The sequence below is a fragment of the Oncorhynchus keta genome, chromosome 18, assembly GCF_023373465.1.
Source record: "Oncorhynchus keta strain PuntledgeMale-10-30-2019 chromosome 18, Oket_V2, whole genome shotgun sequence".
In the NCBI taxonomy this organism is placed as follows: domain Eukaryota; kingdom Metazoa; phylum Chordata; class Actinopteri; order Salmoniformes; family Salmonidae; genus Oncorhynchus; species Oncorhynchus keta.
The window spans coordinates 21,040,054-21,064,837 of record NC_068438.1 but is presented as its reverse complement, the minus strand read 5'-3'; the positions used below and the strand labels follow the sequence as shown (position 1 = coordinate 21,064,837).

The 24,784-nt window shown below is 40.4% G+C and overlaps 2 protein-coding genes across 2 annotated transcripts; one reads left to right on the top strand and one right to left on the bottom strand.

Moving 5' to 3' along the window:
• Positions 1-184: 184 nt before the first annotated feature.
• Positions 185-3,008, bottom strand: LOC118397440 (dehydrogenase/reductase SDR family member 11-like). Its single transcript, XM_035792174.2, has 7 exons — positions 2,727-3,008; positions 1,912-2,121; positions 1,512-1,606; positions 1,224-1,353; positions 809-901; positions 652-717; positions 185-511 (listed from the first exon to the last, which is right to left on the bottom strand). Exons 1-7 carry the CDS (start codon positions 2,856-2,858, stop codon positions 470-472), a joined length of 768 nt encoding a protein of 255 aa, XP_035648067.1. The 5' UTR covers positions 2,859-3,008; the 3' UTR covers positions 185-469.
• A 7,014-nt stretch (positions 3,009-10,022) lies between these two features.
• On the top strand, positions 10,023-20,857 carry ca4b (carbonic anhydrase IV b). The gene is made up of 8 exons (XM_035792173.2): positions 10,023-10,202; positions 10,830-10,874; positions 12,840-13,004; positions 13,269-13,414; positions 13,582-13,674; positions 13,772-13,838; positions 18,737-18,900; positions 19,167-20,857. The coding sequence occupies exons 1-8, from the start codon at positions 10,148-10,150 to the stop codon at positions 19,344-19,346; spliced, it is 915 nt and encodes a 304-aa protein (XP_035648066.1). The 5' UTR covers positions 10,023-10,147; the 3' UTR covers positions 19,347-20,857.
• The last annotated feature ends 3,927 nt before the right edge of the window (positions 20,858-24,784 follow it).

Sequence of the window (24,784 nt, the reverse complement as noted above, 5' to 3'; positions counted from 1 at the left end):
ATTGCAGAGTGCAATCCTTGCATTATACTTTTCAATGTTTTCGTGTATTATAACATAATACATGTTGTTTTTACATTACTTTTCAATGTCTTCTTTTTGTAATATTTGTATGTAACATAGAACATGTTATTCAGTTTAATTGGACCTTGTGTTTACTATATTGTATCAACACCAGCACACAAAATTCACTTGAAATAACTTTATTTTAGAAAACACATTAATTAAAAAAATTATCAAAATACTGATGGAAAATTGCAATAGTGTTGTTACACAATGTCAGTATTATCAGGTTGTATCAGATTGTAAAGTGGCTGCAGTGTAGGCTACAATAATTTTCATGGCAAATAATAATTTTCAGATCAGACCCAAAATCACAATTTAAAAAACTCCACAATCCTACAGCTTTAAGCCAACGTTAAATCTTCTTTGAGATGAACAAGGTGCATCAGATTCCTCCTGCAGGACTGCTCTATGACACTTGCTCCACAGGTCGCATTTGAACATCTCCAATCTAGATATGTAAAGACAGGAAGGAGTATGGTAGTTATTATTTGGCAGATTATGGAAAACTTTTCCCCCATTCATTCAAACATTGATGGAAGTGTACAGAGTGTGCAAAGAATACTGAGACAGACAAGTCTCCTTACTTACGTGAACATGTGGCGGTGTGCCTAAGACATACGTTACAGCACTGGCAATGTCGACTGCTTCCAAACACTGTAGGAAGGCAGTAGAATTATAACGTACACATTCAAAAACAATCATATAGCCTGTATGCACAGATATCATTATTATTGTTATAATTCACCTTCATACTGTTGTAGGTAGCAGCAGCCTTCTCTGGATGGAGGCTGTGAAGTCGGAAAGCAAATTCTGTTTCCACTATACCAGGAGATATACACTGTTCAGAGGAAAACAGAAACGCAGGGTTAGTTACAGTTTTACATTAGATGGCTCTAACGATTACATTGTGCATTAGCTAGATAGATTTGTAAACATCAATGTGGTCTATCAATGTGGTCTATCATGAAGACACACTGGCCTGATATTGTGGAGTGTTACCAATAATAGAACACCATCGTTTTCACCAGTGTACTGTTGGTGTACAGTACTCACAATATGACAAATTAGCACAATTCAGTGCTGGGTGGCTATGGACGACTGATCAGCTCATTGACAATCTTCTTATTAGAAATATTTCACTCTAAGAATTAATAACTTACCGTGGCTCGAATGTGGGTTTTAGCCTCTCGCAGCTCTTGCCGCAACCCTTCGGTCAGGGCAGTCACAGCATACTTGGTAGCACTATAGAAGTGTGTATCAGCACTGAAAACTACACGATGTCCACTCATACTAGAATAGAAGAAGATACACTATGGTTTGTTCTACCAGTGGATTGTCCAAAGAACAGCATTCACTGCCACCTGAGTCCAAATGCATATCTGGAGGTAGAGATAATAATAATAATAATAATAATAATAAATGCCATTTAGCAGACGCTTTTACGTTACCTGTTTATGTTGATGATATGTCCATCATCCACCTTCCTCTCCTTCATAGACTGGTATGCCTCTCGTGTGCAGATAGACAATGCAATGACGTTCAGCTGTAAAATACATCCGTTGAATATCAATGTGATATTAAATAATGGACTGAAGAAAGTGTGACGGCCATCACTTGTGTTTTGTTGATAAATAAGGTCAGTAACAACACAGAGATTGAAACATACATCAATAACAAATGTTATTAAATGATGGAGAGCATGACACAGGATAGCGAAAATCATGCCTTGCTTTTTGACTGTAAGTCGCTCTGGAATAGAGTGCCTGCTAAATGACAAAAAATCAAAATAGAAGATAAATATGGACAGCATTTGACATAAACACAGAGATCATTGACAGTGACACCTACATCAATCATTGTCCTCCAGCCATCGGTTTTGCCATTCAACAGTGACTCTGAATGGGCCAGGCCAGCATTGTTGATGCACACATCCACTCCCTGATGGAGAGTCTTGATTGCAGAGAACATGGAAAGGATCTCCTCTTCATTTGAAAGGTCACACTTGTAGGGAACAAGGGTGCCACTGTGCCCAGCGCTCTGACACTCTGCTGCCAGTTTCTAAAATCATAAGGTAAGATTACTTCATGCACTATGTTCCATAGGTTAAAACACCATGGTGAAGCCATATGAAAGTAATTCCCAAATGTGCTTCATTTGACACATAATATTTTCTATAATATCATATACTACTGTGAGTACTGTGGCACACATCATAAAAGTAATGAAACAGTTTGCAAAGAATACTTCAAAATTGGTATAGATCAGGTGCCATGAGACTGTAGTAATCTATAATAAACCTAAAACGTGTAAAACGTGTGACGCAAACCTTGTGACAGAATGCAGGTGACATGTAAATGATTTATTTGTTGGCCCATATAGGCTACATATGAAATAGTGCAGTAAGTGTTTATTTTGAATTTGTGAAATTGTTTGATGTTATATGAAAGTATAGGGGTTTATGTTTCTAGAACCGTACCGCAATTGATAATCTATAAAGTATTTGGCTGTTTAGTTTTCCAGAGACAATTCGCCCACAACATGCAAGGTCATTGGAGTAAGGCTAGCTCCTTTAGTCCAATATTGGGCTAATATAGTAGTGCCTAGTGAGCACAGTTCAAAAAGTAGCAACAACAAAAAGGCTACAACACATTCATGGCCCCCACCTCTATTTTCTCGACGTTCCTGGCGCAGCCGAAAACCTTCATGCCGTGCTGGACAAGAGCCTTGCAAATCGCCGCTCCGATTCCAACAGAAGCCCCGGTAACAAGCGCCACTCTACCTTTCCAGCGATCCATAGTCTATCAACACAACTGGATACTGTATTTCCTAAAGTTGTTCAATTGTATACTGTTCTCAAATCGTTCAGAACTTCGCAGAGTATCAGCTACGTTGTATCCACTGATAGGTGCACAAACTCCCTAACTCGTGCCCAATGAAACTCAGGCCAACCGCCTTGTCCCTCCGCACATGATAGAATATTCATAGGATGACTGATTGCTGTTCGAGCCCTTTCCTGTTCTATTTTTATTTTATTTTCCACAGAGTGTTCTATATGGAACCCAAAATGGTTCTGCCTGGAACCAAAAGGGGATTTTACCTTTAACCAAAAAAGGTTATTCTACGGGACAGCTGAAGAACCCTTTTTTCTAAGAGTGTATAACAATAAGCTCCAACATGGATTTGTAAATGATGTCATGTGAGGAGTATTCGAGAAGCGTTGAAATTACACATTGACTCCTGGGGGTTCTGGAGTGTTCTGACATCCAGGGCTGGTTCCAGACGTAAACCACCTAGAAAAATGTTGTTGAAAAGACGACTATGCCTGACGTTTAATCTACGTTCGGTTTTGGTTGAAAGTGTTGTTGAAAATACTTGTTTTTATGTCACTTAAAAGACGACAATACAAAGATGTCAGTCGAAGTTCGGTTTTGGTTGAAAGTGAAAGTTGAAGAGACGTCTTATCAGGTCGTTGCTTCGACAATTTAAACATAATTCAAATTACTTGCATACACACAGACACAGTATAAAAAATGTGTCTATGAACAGTTTTATTAACAATCCTACATCCCTCCAGTATTTACACACAGTATTAATTTACAACATTCAAGTGCTAATCGTCTTTATTCCATTCCTGAAGAAGCATGACTGAAATCATCTACTCATATTTCAAACATCCAGCTTGACAAAAGCACAAAAAAAATATTGCTCCATGCCTCACCATTAAGTAAATGATTGCCAATACATATTAACAAGGGGGTTTCCATTCGGTTTTGATATTTCATATTTACATTTCATGTAACATTAAGTAATCATCATTATTTATGTAACCAACTTAGAATGTATTTGTACATTTATATTGTCTACAGACAGGTTAAATAAAGATTTTAAGCCTTGAGACTATTTAGACATGGATTGTGTGTGCACGACATACTGTAAGTGGTGACTTAGGGCCCCCTGGCTGTCTATCTGCCCAATTGCAAAATAGTATAATTGCAACCTTTGCTCTTCGCCTCATGGCAAAATGTGTAGAATTGCAGAAAACTTGCTTTTAAACTGCAACATTTTCTCTATGTCCCTTTGAAAAATGTGTAGAATTACAGGAAAAACATTTAAATAAATCTCCACAGGTCAAGAGGGGGGCCACTAAAATGTTTTGCCGAGAGGTGAGTGCCCCAACCAAATCTTGCTTAGGGCCCCCAAAAGGCTATAGCCGGCTCTGTTGACATCTATCGGGTGACTCTATGTCTGCCCCAAAGGCCAGTACCCATCTAGCACATAACATTCTGAGAACCATATGTTTCTTAGAGCTTGGTGAGTGCGTGGTTGTCCTATGGCTATTTTGCATACAACCTTACCATCACATTCTAGGAATGGTGCAGGATAGTTGCTTGGCTTTGAAACATTCTCAGTATGTTTAGCCGTTTACTGCAGTGTGCTAAATCAGAGTCACACAGAGTTTTTCTTGGTAGTCTTAAACAAATATATTTTTTAACAAAAATATACTCCTCACACACATAGTTATGGGCTTAAAAACAAGAAGACACCGGTACCATGTCAGATATAGAGTTGAAATGTATTCAATTTTGAGTTTGCATCCCAATATTACACTTTATATACATCACAGAAGACGGAAATATAACAAAACCATTTCAGATAGAAACACCAGATTTTCTGTGGGGAAAAAATAAATACTGTTAATGAATTATGAAATCATGAAAAATCATGACAAATTCCACCCATGAGGCCACTAGAGGGTGCTTTGGTAATTGGAGAGTAAGAGTAAGGAACTTGACAAAAAAAGTAACTTTCTTAGTATTTCATTACTTAAGAATGTTTCCTAAAAGCTCAAACATGGTTACATTTCAGCTGAATTTTAGTAATGTTCTAGGAACCTTCTCCAAATGGTTTCACACTGGGAATATTCTCAAATAGTTCAGAGAATATTAAGAGTGTCAAGGTTGTGCGCTACTGGTGTAGAAGTCAGGTGCAGGAGAGCAGAGAGTTGTGATCAGGAGCACACTTTATTTGGCAGAAGCAACAAAAGACGGACGCAATTGCGTCAAACAAACCTCCAGCCAAAGGCAAAAGTAAAAAGCGCAACAAAGTCACAAGGATGCAAAATGATTAACAATTGAACACACCACGGGTTGAACATGGTACCCGGAGAAAAAAAGAGCCTGGCGTGTCACACAAAACATGTAACAAAAACAATTCCACACAAAGACATGGGGGAACAGAGGGAATATATATGTAGTGTGATTAGGGAATGTAAACCAGGTGTGCAGGGAAACAAGACAAAACACATGGAACAATGAAAAGTGGAGCGGCGATGGCTAGAAGGCCGGTGACATCAACCTCCGAACGCCACCCGAACAAGGAGAGTGTCACGTTCTGACCTTAGTTCTTTTATTATGTCTTTGTTTCAGTATGGTCAAGGGAGTGAGTTGGGTGGGTTGTCTATGTTCGTTTTTCTATAATTTGGGATTTCTGTGTTCGGCCTAGTATGCTTCTAAATCAGAGGCAGCTGTCAATCGCTGTCCCTGATAGCCTGGTTTCCTACCTAAGTAGCCTGTGTGGCACAGACACTAACCTGGTGTTTATTTTCCGTTTCGGTTTGATTTACTTCACGTTTGTTTTTTTCAGTGTTCATTATTCATAAAAAAAACATGAACACTTACCACGCTGCGTTTTGGTCCTCCGATCCTTCCGACTAAGTCGTGACAAAGAGCAATGTTTGTCTTTGGGAATTTTGCTACTTCAGCATAACATTTCCAGGTTTCTTCATAGTTCTATTTAAAGTCATGTTCTCAAATGGTTCCGAAAAAGTTTTAAGAAAACCACAAGAAATTACATTAGTAATGTTCAGAGAACAGTCTAAGAATATTATTTAAAAACATATACATTCCGTTCTCAGCATCAACAAAACTCTCTATCCTCTATCTTATTAAGTGTGTTCAGGTTTGTTGGCCATGCCCACTAATTGGCTACACCTGATCTTAATGAGTGCTTGTTTCCTTTGAAACTGGGTCTGTTTGAATAGACTAAAATAAACAGATTTGTATGTGTAAAAAACATGGTATGCCAGCTCCATCCTGATGGTGAAGTGGACTAATTACATGGATAGAGAACAGAAGACTATAGGTTTGAATCTCACTGATGCCGTGTCACAAAAAAATAAATGTGTTTGTATTATTAATGCCGAAGGAAATACATTTCCATGTGTCTTATCTGTGCTTGGAGTTTTTTTTTTAAGTTAACAAAAAAATAAGCTAGCAATGTTTAAAGTCTTACTGAAACATTCAGTGAAAGTTTTAAGGAAGTTCTTGAAAACCCCCTAAATAACCTATAATATTAATTTTCAGAGCCTTAATAAAACCACCCAGAGTAAAACATTCTCAGAACCTCCCTGCAATCAAAAATAAAAGTTCCCAGAACAGGCAGTGTTCACTTCTATTCTATCAGTCAGGTAATTTATGGCTTCGTTCCCAGAACCAACAGGAAACCAAAAACGTATGTTCCCACAACTTCCAAGGAAACAAACATAGTACTGTTATCCATTAACCACCTAACTGAGGATCTCAATTTAACCTTGCGCAATACCCTAGATGCAGTTGCACCCCTAAAAACAAAAAAAATGTCTCATAAGAAACTAGCTCCCTGGTACACAGAAAATACCCGAGCTCTGAAGCAAGCTTCCAGAAAATTGGAACGGAAATGGCGCCACACCAAACTGGAAGTCTTCCGACTAGCTTGGAAGGACGGTACCGTGCAGTACCGAAGAGCCCTTACTGCTGCTCGATCATCTTATTTTTCTAACTTAATTGAGGAAAATAAGAACAATCCGAAATTCCTTTTTGATACTGTGGCAAAGCTAACTAAAAAGCAGCATTCCCCAAGAGAGGATGACTTTCATTTTAGCAGTGATAAATTCATGAACTTCTTTGAGGAAAAGATTATGATTATAAGAAAGCAAATTACGGACTCCTCTTTAAACCTGCGTATTCCTCCAAACCTCAGTTGTCCTGAGTCTGCACAACTCTGCCAGGACCTAGGATCAAGAGAGACGCTCAAGTGTTTTAGTACTATATCTCTTGACACAATGATGAAAATAATCATGGCCTCTAAACCTTCAAGCTGTATACTGGACCCTATTCCAACTAAACTACTGAAAGAGCTGCTTCCTGTGCTTGGCCCTCCTATGTTGAACATAATAAACAGCGCTCTATCCACTGGATGTGTACCAAACTCACTAAAAGTGGCAAACCTTGACCCAGTAAATATAAAAAACTATCGGCCTATATCGAATCTTCCATTCCTCTCAAAAATTTTAGAGAAGGCTGTTGCGCAGCAACTCACTGCCTTCCTGAAGACAAACAATGTATACGAAATGCTTCAGTCTGGTTTTAGACCCCATCATAGCACTGAGACGGCACTTGTGAAGGTGGTAAATGACATTTTAATGGCATCGGACCGAGGCTCTGCATCTGTCCTCGTGCTCCTAGACCTTAGTGCTGCTTTTGATATCATCGATCACCACATTCTTTTGGAGAGATTGGAAACCCAAATTGGTCTACACGGACATGTTCTGGCCTGGTTTAGGTCTTATCTGTCGGAAAGATATCAGTTTGTTTCTGTGAATGGTTTGTCCTCTGACAAATCAACTGTAAATTTCGGTGTTCCTCAAGGTTCTGTTTTAGGACCACTATTGTTTTCACTATATATTTTACCTCTTGGGGATGTTATTCGAAAACATAATGTAAACTTTCACTGCTATGCGGATGACACACAGCTGTACATTTCAATGAAACATGGTGAAGCCCCAAAATTGCCCTCGCTAGAAGCATGTGTTTCAGACATAAGGAAGTGGATGGCTGCAAACTTTCTACTATTAAACTCGGACAAAACAGAGATGCTTGTTCTAGGTCCCAAGAAACAAAGAGATCTTCTGTTGAATCTGACAATTAATCTTAATGGTTGTACAGTCGTCTCAAATAAAACTGTGAAGGACCTCGGCGTTACTCTGGACCCTGATCTCTCTTTTGAAGAACATATCAAGACTGTTTCAAGGACAGCTTTTTTCCATCTACGTAACATTGCAAAAATCAGAAATTTCTGTCCAAAAATGATGCAGAAAAATTAATCCATGCTTTTGTCACTTCTAGGTTAGACTACTGCAATGCTCTATTTTCCGGCTACCCGGATAAAGCACTAAATACACTTCAGTTAGTGCTAAATACGGCTGCTAGAATCCTGACTAGAACCAAAAAATTTGATCACATTACTCCAGTGCTAGCCTCTCTACACTGGCTTCCTGTCAAAGGGCTGCAAGGTTTTACTGCTAACCTACAAAGCATTACATGGGCTTGCTCCTACCTACCTCTCTGATTTGGTCCTGCCGTACATACCTACACGTACGCTACGGTCACAAGACGCAGGCCTCCTAATTGTCCCTAGAATTTCTAAGCAAACAGCTGGAGGCAGGGCTTTCTCCTATAGATCTCCATTTTTATGGAACGGTCTGCCTACCCATGTCAGAGACGCAAACTCGGTCTCAACCTTTAAGTCTTTACTGAAGACTCATCTCTTCAGTGGGTCATATGATTGAGTGTAGTCTGGCCCAGGAGTGGGAAGGTGAACGGAAAGGCTCTGGAGCAACGAACCGCCCTTGCTGTCTCTGCCTGGCCGGTTCCCCTCTTTCCACTGGGATTCTCTGCCTCTAACCCTGTTACGGGGGCTGAGTCACTGGCTTGCTGGGGCTCTCTCTTGCCGTCCCTGGGGGGGGGTGGGTCACCTGGGTGGGTTGATTCACTGTTGTGGTCAGCCTGTCTGGGTTGGCGCCTCCCCCCTTGGGTTGTACCGTGGCGGAGATCTTTGTGGGCTATACTCGGCCTTGTCTCAGGATGGTAAGTTGGTGGTTGAAGATATCCCTCTAGTGGTGTGGGAGCTGTGCTTTGGCAAAGTGGGTGGGGTTATATCCTTCCTGTTTGGCCCTGTCCGGGGGTGTCCTCGGATGGGGCCACAGTGTCTCCTGACCCCTCCTGTCTCAGCCTCCAGTATTTATGCTGCAGTAGTTTATGTGTCGGGGGGCTAGGGTCAGTTTGTTATATCTGGAGTACTTCTCCTGTCCTATTCGGTGTCCTGTGTGAATCTAAGTGTGCGTTCTCTAATTCTCTCCTTCTCTCTTTCTTTCTCTCTCTCGGAGGACCTGAGCCCTAGGACCATGCCCCAGGACTACCTGACATGATGACTCCTTGCTGTCCCCAGTCCACCTGGCCATGCTGCTGCTCCAGTTTCAGCTGGCCTGGGCCCTAGGACCATGTCCCAGGACTACCTGACATGATGACTCCTTGCTGTCCCCAGTCCACCTGGCCATGCTGCTGCTCCAGTTTCAACTGTTCTGCCTTATTATTATTCAACCATGCTGGTCATTTATGAACATTTGAACATCTTGGTCATGTTCTGTTATAATCTCTACCCGGCACAGCCAGAAGAGGACTGGCCACCCCACATAGCCCGGTTCCTCTCTAGGTTTCTTCCTAAGTTTTGGCCTTTCTAGGGAGTTTTTCCTAGCCACCGTGCTTTTACACCTGCATTGTTTGCTGTTTGGGGTTTTAGGCTGGGTTTCTGTACAGCACTTTGAGATATCAGCTGATGTACGAAGGGCTATATAAATAAATTTGATTTGATTTGATTTACTGTTTATATATCGTGTGAGAGTACACCACATCTCAAATCATAAAATGATATGCCAACTATCTAATCAGAGTAGGTCTGAGGAAATAGCCTACAAGGAGTATCTCACTAATATATTCAATAGTTTTGACTCATATCTGTCTATAAATCACTCTTGACTGGAGTATATGACATTTATTAACGAATTCCCGAATTCCCGACAATGTATAGATAACAAATGATAAGGGAACAGCCCTATGTAAATACATTTTATCAACAGGTATGATGGATACAACCTAGTGGGAGGAGTTGCCTTTTCTATTGGAACTTTTATGAACTAGGTGCTCTGCTTATTGACATTATTTGGAACATAAACTTAATCCGTTTGACCCAACCAAAAACACGAATCACAATGAATTTACTTATTTCATTTTTCTTTGCCACCATTGTGAATATTCAAGGGGCAGGTGAGTGTGTTCATTTATTTATTCAACCCTAGTAACTAAAATGGGTTGAAACTTGATGTGTTCTTGCATTGGGTATACAATGTTTAGGAAGCTACTCTGAAAATGTAGTTAGCGAAGTTATAAAGCTAAATATATTACAAACTACAGTAAACGCTTGTTACTTTGGAATTCCACAACAAATATAATAGAAATGCATTAATAAATAGTAATTTTGGCTGAAATGTAATAAAACAAAGAACTGATGTAACTCACAGTAGCGGATCAATCAGAAGGCAAAATGTTCAGTGTGTATGAAATATAAATGGTCAATTATAGAGACTTGATTAGCCCAACTGCCTGCTTATTGTAAGGAAATATCCAATATTTTTGTCAAAGCTTACCCCACTATGTGGTGATGAAACTACTGAATTAGATACAAGATTTTGAAATTCAACTATCACTGTCTCAGAGAATGAAATGTTCTGAATATACATTTCTATCATATGTGGCAAGTTAGCATTAGAAAGGTTATCTGCCAAAAGCCAATAACATTGGGTGTTCCTTTATAACTGTCTGTATCTGAGTGACAAAGGTTAACCTTAACAGTGAACTTTGCCACACATCTTTGTCCTTAAATCCCTTCTCTAGATTGGTGCTACCAGTCCCAGGTTACATGCGGTGGCAACTGCACAGGTAAAACATATACAGTACATATGTGACAGTATAGATTGCCTCTGTGTTGTATTTTAATTAGCGAACAGGTGTCCAGAGGATCAGGGTTGGTCTAATGATGCTTTATTTTCTGATAAAGAAACAAACATCCATCAAGTAAATGTAGTGCTGCCCTTATGCACCAACTCTTCTGTAAAGTATAAATTAACAAAAGGGGACATGAATAGCCATGCTAGCCCAATGACGACATGTGCAGAGAAAACTACAATAACGCAAATCAAATCAATTCAAATCAAATGTTATTGGTCACATACACATGGTTATGAGATGTTAATGCGAGTGTAGCAAAATGCTTGTGCTTCTAGTTCCAACAGTGCAGTAATATCTAACACGTAATCTAACAATTCCACAACAACTAATACACACATATCTAAAGGGATGGAATAAGAATATGCACATATAAATATACGGATGAGCGATGACCAAGCGGCATAGGCAAGATGCAATAGATGGTATAAAATACAGTGTATACATATGAGATGAGTATGTAAGATATGTAAACATTATTAAAGTGTCATTATTAAAATGTCCAGTGATCCATTTATTAAAGTGGCCAATGATTTTGAGTCTGTATGTAGGCAGCGGCCTCTCTGTGTTAGTGATGGTTAAACAGTCTTGATGGCCTTGAGATAGAAGCGTTTTTTCAGTCTCTCGGTCCCAGCTTTGATGCACCTCTACTGACATCACCTTGTGCATGGTAGCGGGGTGAACAGGCAGTGGCTCGGGTGTTTGTTGTCCTTGATGATGTTTTTGACCTTCTTGCGACATTGGGTGCTATAGGTTTCCTGGAGGGCAGGTAGTTTGCCCCCAGTGACGCGTTGTGCAGACCGCACCACCCTCTGGAGAGCCTTACCGTTGTGGGCAGTGCAGTTGCCATACCAGGCGATGATACAGCCAGACAGGATGCTTTCAATTGTGCATCCGTAAAAGTTTGAGGGTTTTAGGTGACATGGAAGTTAGAGTAGCAGTGATCCAGTGAATTGCCCGCACGAGTGCTACAATCAATACGCTGGTAGAATTTAGGTATACTTGTTCTCAAATTTGCTTTGTTAAAATCCCCAGATACAATAAATGCAGCCTCAGGATATATGGTTTCCAGTTTGCATAGAGTCCAGTGAAGTTCCTTGAGGGCTGTCGTGGTATCGGCTTGAGGGGGATATACACGGCTGTGACAATCAACGAGAATTCTCTTGGGAGATAATATTGTCGCCACTTGATTGTAAGGAATTCTAGGTCAGGTGAACAAATGGACTTGAGTTCCTGTATGTTGTTACGATTACACATGAGTCGGTAATTATGAAGCATACACCCCCGCTAACTAGCTAGCATGTATAGCATTCACAAATCAACAGATACAAATCACAATATACTGGTAGGAGACCATAATATTACAATGTCAGTGACTATATACACTCAATATCTGTGTTTTAACATAATGGATTGACAAGGATTTTCATGGGACAATTTTACTTGAACCTCTTCCACATACAGTAGACATGGAAGAGGTAAGGGAGGGCAGGGAATGTTTATGAGGGAGAATACAGAAGGAGAAGGAAGTGTGAGACATTAAAAAGGGAACTTACAACAACAAAAGGAATGTACACTAATATCAGGCATGGGAACTACTACAATTTTGTGTAATTATAAAACATGAAATTCAGCACATATATTTGCTAAAATACCCATGGGAATCAAAGTTCTTTAAACATTTTTATTTAACTAGGCAAGTCAGTTAAGAACAAATTCTTATTTTCAATGATAGCCTAGGAACAGTGGGTTAACTGCCTTGTTCAGGGGCAAAAAAAAAAAAAACAGATTTTTACCTTGTCAGCATGGGGATTTGATTTACTTTGACTCTAACCACTAGGCTATCTGCCACCCCAAATCAAACATAACTAATGTTCTGTCTCAATATTCGCTGAGAAGGACCTGATGGTTGGGCAACGGTTGCTGGGACATGTGACGGAAGAGCCCAGTCTCCAATTAACATTGTGACGAGAAGAACCCTGCCAGACGGACGCCTTACACCATTCACATTCACTGGGTACCAAGAGGCCTTCCACGGTTTCATCACAAACAATGGTCACACTGGTAAGTTGCTATATAGATGCTGCATTACATTTACAGTACAATGTCCCCTACTAATGATACAGTATATCAGCATGGTGTATTGTAGTTGTATTGAACATGAATAGCAAGGCCTATTCACCCTTTTAATGCCTTGATATTTCACAGATTTTATATAAACTCAAAGCTCCATAACATAGACTGAACAAAACAATAGTACAGTACATGCAAGGTCCATGGACTCCACATATCTGCTCTTACATGGACTAAAGCTTTCATATCATGCAGTTCAAGTGGACCTGCCTGCCACAGCGAAGGTTCAAGGTGGAGATCTGGCGGTGCCATATAAGGCAGTACAGCTCCACCTGCACTGGGGCAAGGATGGAGGCCCTGGATCAGAGCACACTATTGATGGAGAACAATATCCCATGGAGGTTTGATGACCAAAAGAAAGGAAACATTCACAATACATTTTCATGCTCTTGATTTGTGTTTATTGCATTGTTTTTACTGTCATTTGGGTACATCATGTGTACAGTAATTACACAGCGATCACATTTACATAACTATGAGTGTTCACATTTGATTTATTTGTCCTCAGCTGCATATTGTTAATATAAAAGAGGAATACAACTCTTTGGCTGAAGCTCTGCAAGACACTGCAGGGGTTGGAGTTCTTGGATTCTTTTATGAGGTATTAACTATGAGATTATCCATGAGATGTACAACTGTAATATTTTTATTTGGGTTGTTAGGACATTTGATTGATGATACTTATCTTATATTTTCAGGAATCAAGAAGCTCCAACAAAAAATATGACGCCATTGTAAATGCTCTGAACACTATCAAACATCCCAGTAAGTCATATAATCCCATAAACAACAGCCATTGTTATGTTATATTTTATGGGATGGAACCAGAGATAATACTCCAGGATCAGGATCATACAGGGATAGGCCTATGGGAAAGTGGCCATAGTTTCCAGTCACATTGGCATAAGTGCCAAAAGTCCAAAGTACAACTTGCATTTTTCAAAGATTTCAAAGGTTTAATTGCCTCATGTACAAGATACAGCAGGTGTAAAATAGTACAGTTAAATATGTAACTTCTTTAGGATTGGTCTGTCCCCTGCGGGATGGTTGAGCTAACATAGGCTAATGCGATTAGCATGAGGTTGTAAATAACAAGAAAATGTCCTAGGACATAGCCATATCTGATATTGACAGGAAGCTTAAATTCTTGTTAATCTAACTGCACTGTCCAATTTACAGTGGCAGTTACAGTGGAATAATTCCATGCTATTGTTTGAGGAGAGTGCACAGTTTTGAACATGAAAACTTATTAATAAACAAATTAGGCACATTTGGGCATTCTTGACACAAAAGTTGGAACAGAAATACAATGGTTCATTGGATCAGTCTGAAACGTTGCACATACATTGATGCCGTCTAGTGGCCAAAATCTAAATTGCACCTGGACTGGAATAATACATTATGGCCTTTCTCATTTCAAAAATGATTGTACCAAAAAAATACAAAGGAACAGTTGGTTTTTTCTTTGTATTATCTTTTACCAGATCTATTGTGTTATATTCTCCTACATTCCTTTCACATTTCCACAAACATCAAAGTGTTTACTTTCAAATGGTACCAATAATATGCATATCCTTGCTTCAGGGCCTGAGCTACAGACAGTTAGTTTTGGGTATGTCATTTTAGGCAAAAATTAAAAAGGGGCCAATCCTTAAGAGTTAACTTGCAAGCTCTTTCCCAACAATGCAATAACGGTAATATACAGTTCCTTCAGAAAGTGACTCGGGCCGGGTCGGGTGTGGCTGGGCTGGTCTGTGGAGGACGCACTGCTCTCGACCTTCACCTCTCCCGAGTCCGTACATGAGTTTCAGCAATGAGACAAGACTAACAATCAATTGGATACCACGAAAATGGGGAAAAATGTTGTTGTCAAAGTGAAATTATGTTTTTAGAAATGTGTACAAATTAATTAAAAATGAAAAGATTAAATATCTTGAGTCAACAACTATTCAACCCCTTTGTTATGGCAAGCCTAAATAAATTCAGGAGTAAAAATTATCTTAACAAGTCACATAATAAGTTGCATGGACTCACTCTGTGTGCAATAATAGTGTTTAAATTTTTTTATGACTATCTTTTTATGACTACATCATCTCTGTAATTGTTTTATGACTACATCAAATCAAATTTGATTTGTCACATACACATGGTTAGCAGATGTTAATGGAAGTGTAGCGAAATGCTTGTGATCTAGTTCTGACCATGCAGTAAGTAATATGTAACAAGTAATCTAACCTAACAATTTCACAACAACTACCTTATACACACACAAGTGTAAAGGAATGAATAAGAATATGTACATAAAAATATATGAATGAGTGATGGCCAAACGGCATAGGGAAGATGCAGTAGATGGTATAGAGTACAGTATATACATATGAGATGAGTAATGTAGGGTATGTCAACATTATATAAAGTGACATTGTTTAAAGTGGCTGGTGATACTTCATACATACAGGTCTCTCAGTCCAGCAGTGAATTACAAACACAGATTCAACTCTATTGGTAGATGGGTAAAAAAAGCAGACATTGAATATCCCTTGAGCATGGTGAAGTTTTTAATTACACTTTGGATGGGGTATCCATACACCCAGTCACTACAAAGATACACCCGTCCTTCCTAACTCATTTGCCGGAGAGGAAGGAAACCACTCAGGTGACTTTAAAACAGTTACAGCATTTAATGGATCAACACAATTATAGATAGTCCACAATACTAACCTAATTGACAGAGTGAATTGAAAGAAACCTGTACAGAATAAAAAATATTCCAAAACATGCATCCAGTTTGCAACAAAGGCACTAACGAAATACTGGAAACATTTTGGCAAAGCAATTCGCTTTTTGCCCTGAATACAAAGTGTTATGTTTAGGGAAAATCCAACACAACACATTACTGTGTACCCCTCTTCATATTTTCAAGCATAGTGATGGCTGCATCATGTTATGCGTATGCTTTAAATCGTTAAGGACTAGGGAGTTTCAGGATAAGAAAGAAATGGAATGAAACTAAGCACAGGCAAATCCTTGAGGAAAATCTGGTTCAGTCTATTTTCCACCAGATTAATTCATCTTTCAGCATGACAATAACCTTAAACACAAGGCCAAATCTACACTGGAGTTTCTTACCAAGAAGACAGTGAATGTTCCTGAGTGGCCGAACTACAGTTTTGACTTAAATCTACTTGAAAATATATGGCAAGACCTGAAAATGTTGCAAAATCCATTTGTGGAAAGCTCTTAGAGGCTTACCCAGAAAGACACAGATGTAATCGCTGCCAAAGGTACTTCTACTAAGTATTGGCTCAGGGGTGTGAATACTTATCTAAATAAGATATTTATGTATTTCATTTTCAATAAATGTACAAACATTTCTAAAAACATGTTTTCACTGTCATTATAGGGTAATGGATGTACATGCGTAAAAAAAAATAGATAATTGTATCCGTAACACATGAGAATAAGTCAAGAGGTATGAATACTTTCTGAATGCACTGTAGATGAGAAGAAACACACGTGAAATACGAGAAAATGTTTTTTTTTGAAACATGAGAATGCAGTTATATACAGGTCAGGGCCAGTACCATTGATACAATGTGCAGGGGTACTGGAGTGATTGGGATAGGTGTGAACATGAAAATGGGGTAAAAGTGACTAGTAGCAGGATAAATTGCAATCTTAATAATAATCATAATAATCAATAAAGCAGCAGTGAACGTTAATAGTAATCACTATGGCAGCTATGTGGTGTGTGCATTGTGATGTGTGTGTGTGTGAGTGTACAGATATAGGCTTTTAATTTGAGCCAGCCTACTACAGTAGGAAAATAATCCTGCAGCAACAGGAAATGTAAATTATATGGATTATAATTCATAGACAATTTTGTAGGGGTTGATACATTTTTTGTAAGGGGAAATCAAGTCTGAAATTTCAAAGTGGAAATGTGAGAGTTTCCTTTTACGAATGTGGAGACCAATTTCTAACATGTGATGTATAAAATAACCAAGACATTAATCACGCAGCTGACCAATTTCCACAATATTTTAGTTCTGGGTTTAACAAGATTAACCAAGAAGAAGTGACTGGCTGCAATCCACACTTTGGCTTTGGTATAAAAGTCACTGCTGAAACTCATATATTAGCATTTTTAGACTAAAAACATTTTACCTAGCATAACACTATTACAACAGGGTGACTGTTTTGTAATAAAATTGTAAGTATATTCTCTTAAACATCCACTGTATTGTGTGCTTATTGTTAAACCATTGATATGTGCTAGTGGTCATTTTGAGATCTTAAGGAGCATTTTCATCTTTTTGTGAGAAATGATACCGGTCACTCAAAACCAGGGGTTGCAACCGGTTCAGAGAACAGAAATGAAAACCGAAAAATAACAAAATGTTAAGAGAAACAGAAACAGAACCAGGAACGAAAGGGATCTCTAGTGTTACAGAACAGAACTGTTATTTTCAAATCTTGAGAACGAGTTAATAACATTCTTTTTAGTTCCAAAAATATTCCTAATGTCTAGTATGTAATTCTGTATAATTAGAATGTTAGTATAGCCTAAACATGTTCAAATTCACGTCATGATGCTCAGCGTTTCAAGCCAAGCAGCATGTCGCTCTCTCCCAACCCGTGAAATTTCAGTCGGATCTTGCGCCTGCACTTATCTGACCAATCAAACATGTAAACAACTCTTACCTCTTGGGCTCCCGAGTGGCGTAGTGGTCTAAGACACTGCATCTCCGTGTAAGAGGTGTCACTACAGTCCCTGGTTTGAATCCAGGCTGAATCACATCTGGCTGTGATTTAGAGACCCATAGATTGTCTGGGTTTGGCTGGGATAGGCCATCATTGCAAATAAGAATTAGTTCTTAACTGATTTGCCTAGTTAAATAAAAATACCTGATCCACAGCAAGCTGCTCAGGTGGCACTAATTGGAGGAGTAATTTAACGAGCTAAATGTAATTTCACAAATGATTTCACAGTTTAAGAAATGAACAAAAAGGAACTATATCAACTGTTACTTTTTTGGGGTTCAAACCGCTTTAGGACTTTATTTTCTGGTCAGAACACTGGAACAAAACACATAGGGGTTCTGCTCGGAACAGAATCATTGAAAAACTATTTAGGTTCCAGCCCCTGATCAAAAAATTTATAAAGTATTTATTAAGTATAAATATCCCAGACTTTAGATGAGTCCACGCAAAAATACTTAACTAGTGACTAGTAAATGGTTTATAAAGACCTACTGCATATTAAACATCTTACAAATGATCTTATGAATCATTATTAAATAGGTTACTAACTTTTACAAATGTGGGTGTAAATGATGAATAAAATATTGAATAATCCATTATAAATGCTTTAATACGTGCAGTTATTATAAAGTGCTCCCCAATTGCAAATGGTCAAATTAAGATCCTACATCTGTATGTGTGTGGCGTCAGTAGTGAGTGTGTGAGCGTGGGTGCATGAGTGCGTGTACATGTGGGTATGTGTGAATGAGAAGAGTGTCAGTGTAGGTGTGTGTGCCTGAGTGGTAGACCTGTGGGTGAGCATGGAGACAAAGCAGGTAGTCAGTGGGGAAAGTCGGGTGGCTGGAATCCTTGGCAACTGTATATTTATTTTCCATTGTATTTATTGTGTCCAACTTTAGGCTCAAACACTACCCTTAGTGAAGTGTCCCTGGACATGCTCATCCCCTCTCGGAGTAATATGACCAGCTACTTCCGCTACAATGGCTCTCTCACCACACCCGCCTGTGTAGAATCTGTCGTCTGGACAATGTTCGAAAATACCATTCCTCTCAGCAGGCAACAGGTGCTTTACGGATTCACCTTTGACATTATACTGTACCTCACCTATGCCACCTTTATACTTGACATTATACCTGTACAATCATACAATTACCTGCTGTCAGGAAATTAACTGTAAAACTGCAAATGGTTAACTCTGCCCCATAACAATTTGTGTAGAATTGCAAGAAATTTGCCGTTTCCCTCCAAAACAATCTCAGACCTTTTGGGGGCCATTCGAAACTGTGGTACGCCACTGGTCTAACATGTTTTCATCTTTGTGTCTTACAGCTTGCTGCATTTTCTCAGCTTCAGTTTGCTGATGGAAAGCCTATGGTGGGAACCTATCGCCCAGTCCAGCCGTTGAATGGTCGCCAGGTGTATCGCTCTGGAAGTCAGGTTGTCTTAGTCAGCACTCTGCTACTCATCACCTCTGTGATATCAGCCATTGGACTCCCACTGCCCAATTAAATACCAGGATCTTTGGATTTGGGTATCAGTGAATTAGAGAGTGCCTGATATTGCCAAAATCTCAAATGCTTATATTTCGCTTTGCTATGCAGATGTTCTTTCAGGTTGACTTTACTTGCCAAATTGTAGTTGATACAGTTTATTCAAGGGGGTAATGTGTTTAAGGACACAGCATAAATAATGCACCAAGACATTTTATATTTTTATTGTTTATGTGTAAAATAATACTTGAGAGGGCATTGATCCAAGCATTGTTTTGACCCTCTTATTACCTTCTTCATATCATTATTGTTAATATTTAGTTAACCTCACAAACGTCCTATTGTCATTGAACGGTCAATGTCATTATATGACCTGTGCTTTCCACAGAACCAGCAACACAACTGGTGAGAATCAGTATCTATATTGTCCGGTAACAAACCACATCCATGTATTTTTTATATAAATAAAATCAAATTGTATTGGTCACATACATATGATTAGCAGATGTTATTGTGGGTGTAGCGAAATGCTTGTGCTGCTAGCTCTGACAGTGCAGTAATATCTAAAAAGTCATATCTAACTAATTACACGACATATACCCAATACACACAAATCTAAGTAGGAATTAAGACTATATACATATAGACGAGGGATGTCAAAGCGGAATGGACTGTAGAATAGTATAGAGATGAGTAATGCAAAATGCAGTATGTAAACATTATCAGGTGAATGAGATACTGTAGAATAGGATAGAAAAAGTATATACATATGAGATGAGTAATGCCAGATATGTAAACATTAAGTGGCTAAGATACCGTAGAATAGTATAGAATACAGCATATCCATAAGAGAAGAATAATGCCAGATATGTAAATATTATTAAAGTGACTAGTGCTCCATTATTAAAGTGGCCAGTTATTTCTAGTCTATGCCTATAGGCAGCAGCCTCTAATGTGCTAGTGATGGCTGTTTAACAGTCAGATGGCATTGGGGCGGCAGGTAACCTAGTGGTTAGAGCATTGGACTAGCAACCGGAAGGTTGCAAGATTGAATCCCCGAGCTGACAAGCTAAAAATTTGCCGTTCTGCTCCTGAACAAGGCAATTAACCCACTGTTCCTAGGCCATCATTGAAAATAAGATTTTTTTCATAACTGACTTGCCTAGTTAAATGAAGTTAAAATAAAAATAGAAGCTGTTTTTCTAGTCTCTCGGTCCCAGCTATAAGGTGTACCAATTCAGTTAAAGCTATAAAGCTAACAACATAGTGTTTTTTCTTCACTTTATTCACACTATAACTAAGAACAGTGGCACAGTGGTCTAAGTCACTGCATCTCAGTGCAAGAGGCGTCACTACAGTCCCTAGTTTGAATCCAGGCTGTATCACATCCGGCTGTGATTGGGAGTCCCATAGGGCGGCGCCCAATTGGTCAAGCGTTGTCCGAGTTTGGCCGTCATTGTAAATAAGAATTTGTTTTTAACTGGCTTGCCTGTTTAAAGAAAGGTAAATAAAAATAAGAAAAAAAGGCTATTTTCTTCTTTTCTTATGTAATTTCTTCAACAGTCCACCAAGTGGCAGTAATGGGTATCAGAGCACACCTACCATTCCTCTCTGCATCCTTTTTGACCACCACACTGCACAAAGCAATGCAAGATGTACAACTCCTACTTTCTTATTTGCACCCAAAAACAGTTGTCGTCGCCCCCCCACTCACTTCACGGATTATTGATACAATAGAAATGGCAGCAATGGCAGATTCAGCGGTTTCCATAAGGGGTCTGTTGTCGGTCGTTTCTCTTGTGGTCATATAACCATGTGTTTTAACTGAATATAATATAATTCCCATAGCAAGGTCAGGTTAGTCAGGACACCCCACACCTAACAATGTCACACTAGTCTAATCAGGGATAATTCAATCAATCCCGAGTCAACAACCGGTGGATAATAGCCACTGATTCCATTTAGGGCACTTCTTGTTTAGATACAGGTAGGCTACACTATCCATTTCACCTTAAGTAATCCCATGTTAAAAATAAATAGCACTGCAGTGAGTTGAACCAGGGGAATAATCTACCACCTACTCAATCATGTTTGGCTATTGCTGTAGGCAGTGGCAATTTTAGCATATGTAAATATTGGTGGGGCAAAAAAAAAATAAATGGGATGCATGCCAGCAAAGCCACTACACAACACAACACTAAACAATGCATTAATTTCACTATAACGGTGACAAACGGTGCCCACAAACTGTCAGGGCCAACATAAAGCTGTCCTAACAGCAGTCCTAATACATTACCACTGTTACACCTGGCTATCAGCGCAGCCTTGTCTGGCAGCGAAACAGTTCATTCAGCCTAATTTACTGCCTTTTAAAAAAACATATCTGATATGGCTGACTTGCTTAAACAAATGTGGTTTCTAATGACAATTGAGATGTACCAACTATGTCATAAGGGGACAACAAGCGGATGAGAGGCAATTTGTCATTTAGATTAAGACGTTAATGAGCGAGCTAGGACTTACATAGTCATTATAACTATTTGTTTTGCGCTCTTGAAATGTACAGAATTGAGAACATGGGCTGTTCTTATGGTGTTCTCACAGTACACCAAGTCAGGATAAATAAAGGGGGCATATAAGCAGACATTGGAAGCTCTTAAAATTACTGTTGTGCCTCGTCTCTTACAAAAGCTTTCCAGAACATGCAAACTGCTTTTTATATTGTTCAACATGCCTTGTGTCAATTGAAGCTTATCCTCAATACTGACAAAACTAAACTAATGGTGTTTTCCATTGCAAGAAATAGACCTCTGAACCGTTCACCTATTACTACCTGTCAGGGCAAGGAGATTGAGGTTGTAACTTCATATAAATATCTTGGAATTTTAATTGATGACGGCCTCTCTTTTAAATTGCATATTCAACAACTTACAAAAAAATTGAAGCTGAAATTGGGATTTTATTTGAAAAATAAGGCCTATTTTCTTTTGAAGCCAGAAGGAGGCTAGTATCAGCTACATTTATGCCTTTACTAGACTATGGGGATATTTTATATATGAATGCTTCCGCTTGTAACGGCCGTTGTTGGTGGAAGAAGGTGAGGACCAAGGTGCAGCGTGGTATGTGTCCATATTTATTAGAATGAACACGGAAATAACAAAAATAACAAAAAGAAACGACCGACAACAGTTCTGGCTGGTGCAGACACACAACAGAAAACAGGCTCCCTAAATATGATTCTCTTTCAGGGACAACGAATGACAGCTGCCTCTGATTGAGAACCATACCAGGCTAAACACAGAAATAGCAAATCATAGAAAAACTAACATAGACAACTCACCCAACTCACGCCCTGACCATACTAAAACAAAGACATAACAAACGAACTAAGGTCAGAACGTGACAGTACCCCACCAAAGGTGCGGACTCCGGCCGCAAAACCTGAACCTATAGGGGAGGGTCTGGGTGGGTGTCTGTCCGCGGTGGCGGCTCTGGCGCGGGACGTGGACCCCACTCCACCAAAGTCTTTGTCCGCCTCCTCAACCGCCTCCGTGGCCTCTTTCGAGCGGCGACCCTCGCCACCGACTTCGGACTGCAGACTCTAGCAATGGGTCCCGAATGGACAGGAGATTCCGGGCAGCACCGGACAGGCGGGAGACTCCGGTGGCTCCTTGCTGACGGGTGGCTCTGGCGGCTCCTGGCTGACGGACGGCTCTGGCGGCTCCTGACTGACGAGCGGCTATGGCGGCTCCTGACTGACGAGCGGCTGTGGCGGCTCCTGACTGACGAGCGGCTGTGGCGGCTCCTGTCTGACGAGCGGCTCTGGCGGCTCCTGACTGACGGGCGCCTCTGGCAGCTCCGGACAGACGGGAGGCTCGCAGCTCAGGACAGACGGGAGACTGGCAGCTCAGGACAGACGGGAGACTCTGGCAGCGCTGAACAGGCGGGAGCACCTGTAGGGAGGAGACGGAGAGACAGCCTGTTGCGGGGGGCTGCCACCGGAGGGCTGGTGCGTGGAGGCGGCACCGGATAGACCGGACCGTGGAGGCGCACTGCAGGTCTCGAGCACCGAGCCTGCCCAACCCTACCTGGCTGAATGCTCCCCGTAGCCAGGCCAGTGCGGCGAGGTGGAATAGCCCGCACTGGGCTGTGCTGGCGAACCAGGGACACCATGCTTAGGGCTGGAGCCATGTACCCCGGCCCGAGGAGACGCACTGGAGACCAGATGCGCTGAGCCGGCTTCATGGCACCTGGCTCGATGCCCAACCTAGCCCGGCCGATACAAGGCGCTGCTATGTACCGCACCGGGCTATGCCTGCTCACCGGGGACACCGTACGCCTAGCGGCATAACACGGTGCCTGCCCGGTCCACCTCTCTCCACGGTAAGCACGGGGAGTTAGCTCAGGTCTCCTACCTGACTTAGCCACACTCCCCGTGTGCCTCCCCCCAATACATTTTTGGGGCTGCCTCTCGGGCTTCCTTGACCGCCGTGCCAACTCCATTCTCCGGTATCCCTCCTCACACATTGTTCCAGAGAATCCCAGGCGGGCTCTGGCACTCTCCCTGGGTCGACCGACCACCACTCTATTTCTTCCCATGTTGTAACCTCCTCCAGATACCACGCTGCTTGGTCCTTTGGTGGTGGGTGATTCTGTAACGGCCGTTGTTGGTGGAAGAAGGTGAGGACCAAGGTGCAATGTGGTATGTGTCCATATTTATTAGAATGAACACGGAAATAACAAAAATAACAAAAGGAAACGACCGACAACAGTTCTGGCTGGTGCAGACACACAACAGAAAACAGGCTTCCTAAATATGGTTCTCATTCAGGGACAATGATTGACAGCTGCCTCTGGTTGAGAACCATACCAGGCCAAACACAGAAATAGTAAATCATAGAAAAACGAACATAGACAACCCACCCAACTCACGCCTTGACCATACCTAAACAAAGACATAACAAAAGAACTAAGGTCAGAACGTGACACCTTCTCTAGTCACTCGTAGGCTCAGTCACTTTTATTTACAAAGCCAATTTGGGTTTACTACCTTTTTATTTGTGCATTTTTATTGTTCAGAAATGTGGTGGGTACTCTCTTCGGTCACTGGACTTTATCCTGCTAAGTGTTCCAAATGTCCGAACTGAATTTGGTAAAAGGGCTTTTAAGTTCTCTGCGCCATCGTCTTGGAACACCTTACAAAATACTTTTAAACTGGAAGAACTTGTCCCGATTGGTGTTTTTAAATCACTGATGAAAGATTCCCTGACCTGTCAATGTTTTTAATTTGCTGTTTTATACTCCTGTGAATTCAATAGATTACTTGTAGTTTTTCATGTTGTCTGTCATTTTTTTGTAATGACTTGGTGCTGCCTATCTTGGCCAGGGCGGTCTTGAAAAAGAGATTTTAATCTCAATGAGCCCTTCCTGGTTAAATTAAATAAAGGTTAAATAACA

Bases quoted from the DNA above. Each gene is read 5' to 3' on its own strand.
- LOC118397440 (XM_035792174.2), bottom strand. From the start codon at position 2,858: ATGGATCGCTGGAAAGGTAGAGTGGCGCTTGTTACCGGGGCTTCTGTT. The intron at 718-808 runs GTGAATTATAAC...GCCTTCCTACAG, and splicing joins CTACCTACAACAGTATGAAG to TGTTTGGAAGCAGTCGACAT. The intron at 512-651 runs GTAAGTAAGGAG...TTACATATCTAG, and splicing joins GCACACCGCCACATGTTCAC to ATTGGAGATGTTCAAATGCG.
- ca4b (XM_035792173.2), top strand. From the start codon at position 10,148: ATGAATTTACTTATTTCATTTTTCTTTGCCACCATTGTGAATATTCAA. The intron at 13,005-13,268 runs GTAAGTTGCTAT...CATATCATGCAG, and splicing joins CACAAACAATGGTCACACTG to TTCAAGTGGACCTGCCTGCC. The intron at 13,675-13,771 runs GTATTAACTATG...TTATATTTTCAG, and splicing joins TTCTTGGATTCTTTTATGAG to GAATCAAGAAGCTCCAACAA.